The following is a 9,344-nucleotide window of genomic DNA, read 5'->3' on the forward strand; positions in this document are numbered from 1 at the left end:
TCATCCCTGAGCTGATTACCTTGGGTTCTATAAGAAAGCAGGCTGAGCAAGCCCTGATGAGCAAACAATCAAACAGCACTCCTCCATGGCCTCTGCATCAGCTCCTGCCTCCAGGTTCCTGCCCTTTTTGAGTTTCTGTCCTGACTTCCTTCAGTGATGAATAGTGATGTGGAAGTGTAAGCCAAATAAATCCCTTCCTTCCCAAGCTGCTTTGGTTATGGGGTTTCACCAAAACAGTAGTGACCCTATAAGACAATCATTTGTGCAGGGAGCCATTGTCTTGGGACCGGCCTCCCATGTATGTGCTCACATGAAGGCCTTGCACATGTTTTGTTTAGGTGAAATGGAGTGATCATGTCAGGCCTCTAGACCCCTCCATGTGGTGTTAAAGAAGAAAAAACTGACCAAGAGAATAGAGTTTCCAGCCTGGAGGGAAACCTGCCATTTCGATCGGGCTGGGTAGCTCACACAACTAGGGGACCACCCCAAGAAAACAGGTCCACCTTAAGCTGTACTACAGAGATAGGTGGGGTAATTAGTCCTTTGATGAGATTCTGTACTTTTTCTTCCCAGCATTCCTATGTAGCTTGTAAATTCGCTTTTTTTTTGATTACTCAGAAAAGCATAACTTTTCTTTCTCTTTTTGAAGCATGCTGTCCTCAACCGTTTGAGCTTCTTTTCTCAACACTGTGGGCCTCCTCAGCACCCCCAGAGCAGCAGTTCTCCATCTGTGGGTTGCAATCCCTTTGGAGGTCAAACAACCCTTCACAGGGGTTGCCTATGACCATTGGAAAACACAGATATTTACACAACCATTCATAACAGTAGCAAAATCATAGTTATGAAGTAGATACAAAGATAATTTTATGGCTGGGGAGGTCACCACAATGTGAGGAACTGTATTAAAGGGTCGCAGCATCAGGAGCCTGTGACACTAGAGCCTCCCCTTCGTGACTGCCAGCTGAAACAGAGCTGTCTGTTTCCCCTTGTTTTCTCCATTCTCCTCCTCCAGGCAGCTGCTGAGGTTTTACACTTTGTCTGCCCTGGTTTTCCCTTTGCTCCCCTCCCCTCCCACTCCTCCCTCTCCTCTCCTTCCCCTCTCCTCCTCTCTTTTTTAAACTAATAAAATCATCCTTGAGCTAGTTTGAGTCCCTTTTGCCCCCCAGAGACAGGGTTTCTTTGTGTGTCTGGCTGTCCTGGAAGTCTCTCTGTAGATAAGGCTGACCTTGAACTTAGAGATCTGCCTGTCTCTACCTCCGAAGTACTGGAATTAAAGATGTGTACCACCACCGCATGGCTTTGAGTCCATTCTTAAAGAGGGAAGCCCTGATTTCCCCTGGATCAGTGGTGCCCCCCAGATGCCCAGCCACTTGGAGATTGCAGGGAGTAGCCGGTGGCTGAGTATTGCTCAGACCATGCATAGATATTCAGTCTCAGGGCATGTTCCTGCAGTGATTGCACGGAAGTCCCAGAAACGCTTACTCAGTCTCCCTATGTGTCCTTCACTGGACCTGGAATGCTGCAGCTCCCCTGTGGCCCTAGGCTTCAGTCCTGGCTCTCAGCAAGCCCGAGGCTGGCCTGTGGGCTGGTCTCCAAAGGGACCTGAAGAGAATCCCTCAGTTCCCCAGGAGAAGGTGTCCACAGACCACTGGCAGAAATGTCGTCACCCAAAGATAAACCCCAGAAACCTTGGCACTCAGAAGAACACGTCAATGAGAAGCCCTGTAAGCTACCCCCAGGGCATGCTAGTCTGTGTTGCACTGACAAGCTTTTTTATCCACCCTCACTACAAAGGAAACTTCTTCTCAAGGAGAGAACATGTCTTCTCTGTAAAGCAGCCCTGGTGTCTCGCTTGGCAGCCAAGACGGCCTCTGATAAAAGGGACTTGGGATCTGTGGCCAGGCCTCTGTATTCACAGTTACCCACATCCATTCACCCAGTGTGCTAAGATCCACAGTCTGTTGACTTTATCTTCTCTGCCCAGGTCACTGCTTCTGCCACTGCCTCTGCCACTGCCACCAACCCCCTCTCCAAGAGCAGCCTATGAGGATGGAGCCTGAACAGGTGGCTCCCCCTGTAGGAGGTTGGGGGCCACCATGGATGCTGAGAAGTCCCAGATGCCCCTCCAGGATGTAGGGTGGACTATGAGTCGGTGAGAGGGAGCAACGAGGCCTTGGTCTTCACATTTCACAGCCATTCCACCAGGAAGCCACTGGGCCAGACCTGATCTGTCTCCATATAGGACCATTTCTCAGGACCATAGGATGAGTGTACGGGGGTAACAGCCCTAGCTCAGAGCAAGCCAGAACCGCAAGACAGTGCTCCCTAGCTGAAGGCAGATGTGGGAGAAGCAAGGAGGTAAAGGAAACAGGACAAATAGAGGCCTTTCAAGCTCCTCAGTATCCTTCGTGACCCAGGACAGCAGAGTGGGCTCCCAGCGCTCCCAGCTCGGGACAGTCCTCACGGGGCTGCTGAAGCACCGATGATGTGATGGCCTGTGAAGAAACTCGACCAGGCCTGGGTGTTCTGCCGGGACCAGGATCCCTACCAGAGGTAGGAAAGGTGCCAACGTCTCAAGAGCGAAGCCCCTTGACAGTGCCTAAGTTTCACTCTGAGGATCCCTACCATCAGCAACCCACCCCAGCTCTGCTCAGTTCAGAGGCCAAGCTGAGGGCCGTGGGCTCATCGCGCAGCTAAGTGGGAAGCCTGTCGTAGTTCTGATTGGGAGGTGAAGTCATCGAAGGGTGTCGGGCCACAAGGGCCACAGCCTATAAAGCACTTTGTTCCTACTAGTGGCTCTCCTCTTCCCCCAGGTTTAAAGCCTCAAGACTAGCCAAGGTGCCACCCAACCTTAGGACAGGAATTCAAGGCTGCTGGCATCTCTGCCCACCAGGGCATCCCCGGCGCTCTCAGCACGTACTGCCGTGGTCAGAGCTAGGGGCCGCTGTTCCGCAGGAGCTAGTGGGTCAGAGGGAACTAGCTGTGCCGGGAGTCTTTTCTTTCTCAAGGAGCTGCTGCCGCCGCTCTCTCTGGGTTGAGTACCCTGAGCTCTGCTGACCTGGGCTTACGGGGCATCCTGTCTGCGGCCACAGATCTCACGGAAGTCTCGGTTTCTTGTTAGGCAAAATGGCCTTTGGCTCTGCATCTGTCTTTAAGAACGCACACACTCCTTTGGTTCAGCCCCAGCCTCTGCATCAAGGAACTGGAAGGTTTTGTCTGTGGCCTGACAAGGACGTTAGTATGGAGGAATGTTCATTTCTTTCCCATTCCAGCCACAGGGGCCTGTAGGATAACATGCTCCCAGGCGCATGACTCAGAGGCACAAGTCCAAGCTCCACCTCCCCACGGGTGTACAGGACACATATTGCCGTCACTTTTCCACCAGTGTTATTATACCTATTTGTTTTGGTCCAACTTTATCCAGTTAGAAGATCTTTCTTTCTACGAAATTTAACTGTATCCTTTATTTTCTTGATATCCTGCTGAGGAAACATTCCGACAACATCTTGCAACGGCCAGCTGTAGCCAGACGACATCTTGGGTCCCTCAGTACTGGACAGTGACCTAGACTTTTGCTAAGCACCGTTAGGGCTCTGCTACTCCGTGTCCACTTCAGAAACACCGTTGCCCTGGCTGCAGACACGCTCATCATTGTGAGAGCCCAAGGCTTCTGCGAACATAACTCCATGCAGGATCCCAAAGTCCCGTATGTAAAGTGGGGCTTTTATGCCTGAGACACGTGATCAGTGAAGGATCTGATCCAGCCACTCTAGAAACTCTGGTGAAATTTCCACTCTGTGTGATTTCAGATAGAATAGCACATACCCTTCCCTGACTGCTGTATCTTTGGGGTCACAGCCAATTCATTTAGCTTGAGAATTGGACTTTGCCTTAATCTTCTACAGATAGAAAGAACTCGAGCATTTAAGCCCATCCTTAAGGTTCTGGTAGCTCCATGGAAATTGAAACTGTACCTTCAATGGGAAAATTGTCACCATAATAACTCGCAGTCCCATCTGGGAGAAGGGAGCATGTAGTACTTCAAGGGGTCAAGAGAAGTGGGACAAGGGCTAGAACAGCCTGAGGGTTTTGTTGCCCGGACTGCATGTGACTTTTAAGGCAAATGGCGTACCCTTGAGTGTTCCTTTTTCTACTTTGTGTGTCTAAGTGTGTCAAATAGGCCTATTACCAACACGTTATGGCTCGACCTACTGCATAATTTGTCTTACAAGGAGCCAGCATATGTCCAGCTCTTGGTATAGACCTTACAATACTTCACACATTGACACGAATCTACATACTTCAAAATGAACTAGAGTTTAGCCTGCCCTTGACAAGAAAAGCTATGCATCTAAAGTCGAAGGGAGGCATAATTAATTACCTTAGTATTAATCAAGCTACGGACTGTGACAGAGGACTCCACTTGACAAACCCAGCTTGATGGCAGCCTGCAGGGTTCAGCTAGAGCTCCCAGGCCCAGCCCAATTCTGGATGGGTAGCCCTGGCCGTGGGGGCGGGGAGTGTACAGAGTCCCTTTCTTCCACCCTTTACCGTACAATCTGCCCCCCTTAGGAAGCTCTTCCACAGACCCAAGTTCCCTCCCAGCCTCACAGTCTCCCTTTGGGCATTCCTGCTGGATCAAGTCTCTCCTCCTCGCTGGCTAGGACCCTGACAGTGAGCTAGGAGTCCTTTGGGCAGGGAATTTCCTCCAGCCTCAAAGGAGAGGCTGGCGTGTGGAATCTGGGTGGTCAGCTCTTTGGACTTGCAAGTCTGAGGAAAACCAGGGGAGACCCTTTAAATCCAGGAGTCGGGGTTACCCAATAGAGGGCTGCCTTGCCTGGGTCTGAAGGCAGGACAGACTAAAAGGCCTCTCCAGGGCAATCTCCTTTCTCCTTCGTCGATCTTGAAATGTGATTGCTTGAAGATAATTAAACACACAGTAAAAGAGAGGACTCGCTCCCGGAAGGACGGAGGAAACAAGTTGAAATACTTGCAGCTATTTAGGGAGGAACGGTGAAAGAAAAAGTCAGTATTCATCAGTGGACGGACTGAAGGTCATCCTATAGACCAGGAGGAGAGAGAGAGAGAGAGAGAGAGAGAGAGAGAGAGAGAGAGAGAGAGAGAGAGAGAGAGTGAGAGAGTGAGAGAGAGAGAGAGAGAGAGAGAGAGAGAGAGAGAGAGAGAGACCCTTGCCTTCGGGAATGAATCGCATCTTGAAGTATTCTTTTTGTTTTTGAAACACTTCTGCAGAGACCTTCTAAAAGCCTGCCGAGCCACTGGTCAACGGAAGTTGAACCAAGGTGGGCCAAGGGAGGGTTAAGCCTGCTCTCTCCATGTGAACTCTGGGAGGTCCCCAGCAGAAGGCGTTGTCGCTGCCAGAAGAGAGAGAGACTAGCGGTAGGGGCTTCACCTCCAATGGCTCACCTCCTATCGGTTTTCCCCTTTCTCAAGTTTGTCAGTTTCTGGAGTTTCCTTTGTCAGTTCTTACTTTGAGGACAGAGCTTTCCCACATGACCTTACCTGGCCGGTAAAAACTAGGCAGCATGTGGCACCTGCACCAAACCCAAGGAAAGCAGACCCTCAACTGCGGGCAGTGCATTTCCACACCACCAGTCAACATCCAGGTTGGGGTTTTGCAGCAACCGACCACCGGTGCTGGGAGCCCAGGGACGAAGGATCAATGCGGAGTGGGGCAGGGGACAGGGGGACAGACAAGAGTCCAAAGGCTGAGGATTGGCTGTGCTCTGGGATGTTGGGAGTCGGGGGTCGAAAGTGACCCAGCCCTAGGTGAAAAAGACGCGCGCCTAAGCCCGGAGGCGGCAGCATCTGTAAGCCGCAGAGAGACAGGAGGAAAGGACAGCCTGCCACCAGGCTTGCACCGCGGGACGGAAAGGAGCCGGGACGCGAACATCGGGGCTGCCCGCCGAATAAACGCAGCCACTCACCCAGCAACAGCAGCTTGAGCTCACGGCGCGCGTCCTTCTTGTCGCGGCGAAGCTGCCGTTCGATCTCCGCGCTGATGCGCTGCGACTCTTTCTCCTCCGCAGACAGACAGCAGCAGCCGGCCATGGTTTGTCACTCCGACGGGGCGACAGGGACGCCCGCGCTTACCGCCGGGTCTCGCGGATTATCCGCTCCAGGCACAGGGTTTAGAGAGGAAACACCTGAACTGACTATGGTTTGGAGTAAGAGGCCCCGGTCGAGCTCTGGGCTTAACCTTCTCGAAGGCAGTTCCTCCCGAGCGCCTGTGCGATCCCGGATCAGGCACCCACTCGTGCGAAAAGAGCTAGCTGGGCTGTGTGAATGGCGCTGTCTTCAAAAGACGCGCGCCTCCGGCAATGTAGCTCAGCACCCTGGTAGACGACACAAACCGCGAGAATCAAAAGTTGAGGCGTTGGTGCTGCTGTGAGAGTATTCTCTTCGGGCCTGGGGGCGTAGCAGGCTAGCAGCAGGCGTGGTGTGGCTTGCAGTCAATGGACCAGCTTGCCTCGGCTTGCAAAGTTCCGAAAACCTCTGCAGTTACAGGAGACTTTCGCCGCCGACTGGAAGGTTCTTCAGTCACTGATGGCTCTAAGTGGCAGGAGGAGGCGGGGCGTCTCGAACCTACAGCCCTGGTGTCTGCGGGAGCTGCCCCTAAGCCTATCCCTAGCTAATGGTGTCTGAGGACAAAGGAAAACGAAGACGAAGAGGCTAGGGCGCAGAGCAGCCTCACACCTGCCTCCTTGGCGGTGGCGCCCTAGTGCAGGAAGGGCCACTTGCCAAACTTGCTGTAACCAGCAGGCGCTGACTGCCAGGCCCTTCCCGCGGCCAGATCCGGGTTCGGACAGGTGAGGGAGTTTCGCCAACTCCCAGCCTCAGTGCCAGGGGCGGAGGCAGCGCACTAGTGGACCCGAATCAGGCGGCTGCAGCCAGGGCACACACTGTGTGCTAACAGCTAGGCTCTGGTTTCTCCTCCCATTAGCGGCTGAGCCTTGCCCACCAGACTCTCCACTGCTCACACTTGAGGTTCCTAGACCGGCTCACACCGCTTCCCGGATGCCCCAGCCCAGCCTGGGCTTGGCGCAAGTCCTGGGTCAGCTCGCAGCTTGCCTGTCTAGTGTAGATGGGCTGGGTGGCTCTGCTAGGAACCACAGCCGCCTCTGGGGTCAGGTAAAAGAGCAGACAAACTAGTTAACGCCTCCCAGCCGGTCCTACCTCCCGGCACCGGATGGGGGGCCGGGGACTGGAGGGGTGAGGGTGGAAAAACGTCTGACTGCTTTGCATTTGGTGATGGAAAAGAGTCATGCTTTGTAAAAAAGAGTTGGCACCTTCCCGACGCACCTGGCAGTTCCCTGCTCAACCCTGCAGTCAGGCTGCCGCCTTAGGACAGCTCCGGGAATGCCGCGTGTAAAATCTGAACGCACCCTCGACAACTCAAATGGAAAGACACAAAGCAAGTTGTACTCGTTGATTTTGTCTGTGCAGATTTTAAGGTGCAAAGCAAGAACAGAACAAGGGATCCTACGAACCACAGGAAAAAAAAAAAAAACCCTTCTTTTCGTCCTATTCAAGTCGGCATACGACGTGTGCACACCTACGGAATCCGACGCGAATGCTTTCCCTGTAGAGAGTTGAAGCAGGCGTGGGGCACTGAGGTCATTATATAAGAACTTGGCAGCTACTGCTGTCTAGCTGCAAAGTCTTGTTTACTTTACAGTTTAAGAAGTGCGGGCTAATCAGACTTTAAAATACCCTAGTATTTTAGCTTCCTTCCAGGCATAAATTGACGGCAACAGTGACCCCTGCAGGAAAACGTCTGGGTTTTTCCTCAGCTGCTACAGACTGTTTTACATGGAGAACTCCACTGCTTGGCTCCTCAAACTGAAGTCCCTGTCATAATTTTTAGTTTCTCGTGGATACTGAAAGCAGAGAAAATCCGAGTTCCAAGTTAGAACAACCGAAAGAGTCAGTCTCAAGTTACCAGCCTTCAAAAACAGATCATGGCAGACTGTCCCGAACTTGGTTGTACCTATCAAAAGACCTCAGGGTTCCCATCTGCTTATCCAACCTGTAGTCCTCCCATAGGATGTGACCCCGGAGAAGCCCCATAGTTTTGAAGGCAAAGGCTTTTATATTCAGGTAACAATAACAAAACCTCAATGATGAAAATGTTAACAACAGGGAATAGGCCAAATTAACCATGTGGGCGATATTATGTTGCCACAAAGGTAATCTGTAACATGAAGTCACAACGAATAACAAACACCTTGTGATGTTTTGGTGAATGACAGACTGCATGTGTCATGATGGTCCCACTATTTCTCTCAGGGCTGGGGATGCAGTTCAGTGGTAATGCACTTGCCTTCTGTACATGTAACATCCAGCACTGAAAAGAAAACTCACATCACCAAATGATAGGATAACTGTCCCAGTATGTATAAGAACAATCCAGAGCATCCATGCACCACTGAAGCTAATTAGCTACGTATTTCTTAAACTCTATTCCTATTATTTGTGCAATATTGCAAAAGAATAACAAACTGGGGAGAATCCTCAAAATACGCTCAGCAGAAAAGGCTAGGCACAAAAACATAAGCAGTAAAAGATAAACGGTTTGGTAAGGATACACACCTGCATTTTATTTATTTATTAAAAATTTCCACCTCCTCCCCTCCTCCCACTTCCCTTCCCTCCCCTTTCCCCCACTCCCCCTCCCCCTCCTTCTTCAGGCCAAAGAGCAGTCAGGGTTCCCTACCCTATGGGAAGTCCAAGGTCCTCCCCGCTCCCCCCAGGTAAAGGAAGGTGAGCATCCAAACAGACAAGGCTCCCACAAGGCCAGTCCATGCAGTAGAATCAAAGCCCAGTGCCATTGTCCTTGGCTTCTCCGTCAGCCTCCACCGTCAGCCACATTTAGAGAGTCTGGTTTGATCACATGCTCCATCAGTCCCATTCCAACTGGCCTTGGTGGTCTCCCATTAGATCTGTCCCACCGTCTCAGTGGGTGAATGCACCCTTTGCAGTCCTGACTTCCTTGCTCATGTTCTCCCTCCTTCTGCTCCTCATTAGGACCTTGGGAGCTCAGTCAGTGCTCCAATGTGGGTCTCTGTCTCTATCTACATCCATCACCAGACGAAGGTTCTATGGTAATGCTGGAGAGGATGTGAAGTAAGGGGAACACTCATCCATTGCTGGTGGGAATGCAAACTTGTGCAACCACTTTGGAAATCAGTGTGGTGGTTTCTCAGGAAACTGGGAGTCAACCTACCTCAGGATCCAGCAATTCCACTCTTGGGAATATACCCAAGAGATGCCCAATCATACTGCAAAAGCATTTGTTCAACTATGTTCATAGCAGCACTATTTGT

At 51.6% G+C, this 9,344-nt stretch overlaps 1 protein-coding gene across 1 annotated transcript in view; it reads right to left on the bottom strand.

Annotated features, from left to right (window-relative positions):
* The window catches only part of Gna14 (G protein subunit alpha 14), a 158,051-nt gene extending 151,236 nt beyond the window's left edge, over positions 1-6,815 (bottom strand). The window contains exon 1 of the mRNA XM_087908061.1: positions 5,946-6,815. Within this exon, the coding sequence (XP_087764187.1) occupies positions 5,946-6,069 (124 nt within the window). The 5' untranslated portion in view covers positions 6,070-6,815. The remainder of the gene's footprint in view (positions 1-5,945) is intronic.
* Positions 6,816-9,344: the final 2,529 nt, after the last annotated feature.

Source organism: Myodes glareolus, chromosome 7 (assembly GCF_982192425.1).
Source record: "Myodes glareolus chromosome 7, mMyoGla1.1, whole genome shotgun sequence".
Classification (NCBI taxonomy): domain Eukaryota; kingdom Metazoa; phylum Chordata; class Mammalia; order Rodentia; family Cricetidae; genus Myodes; species Myodes glareolus.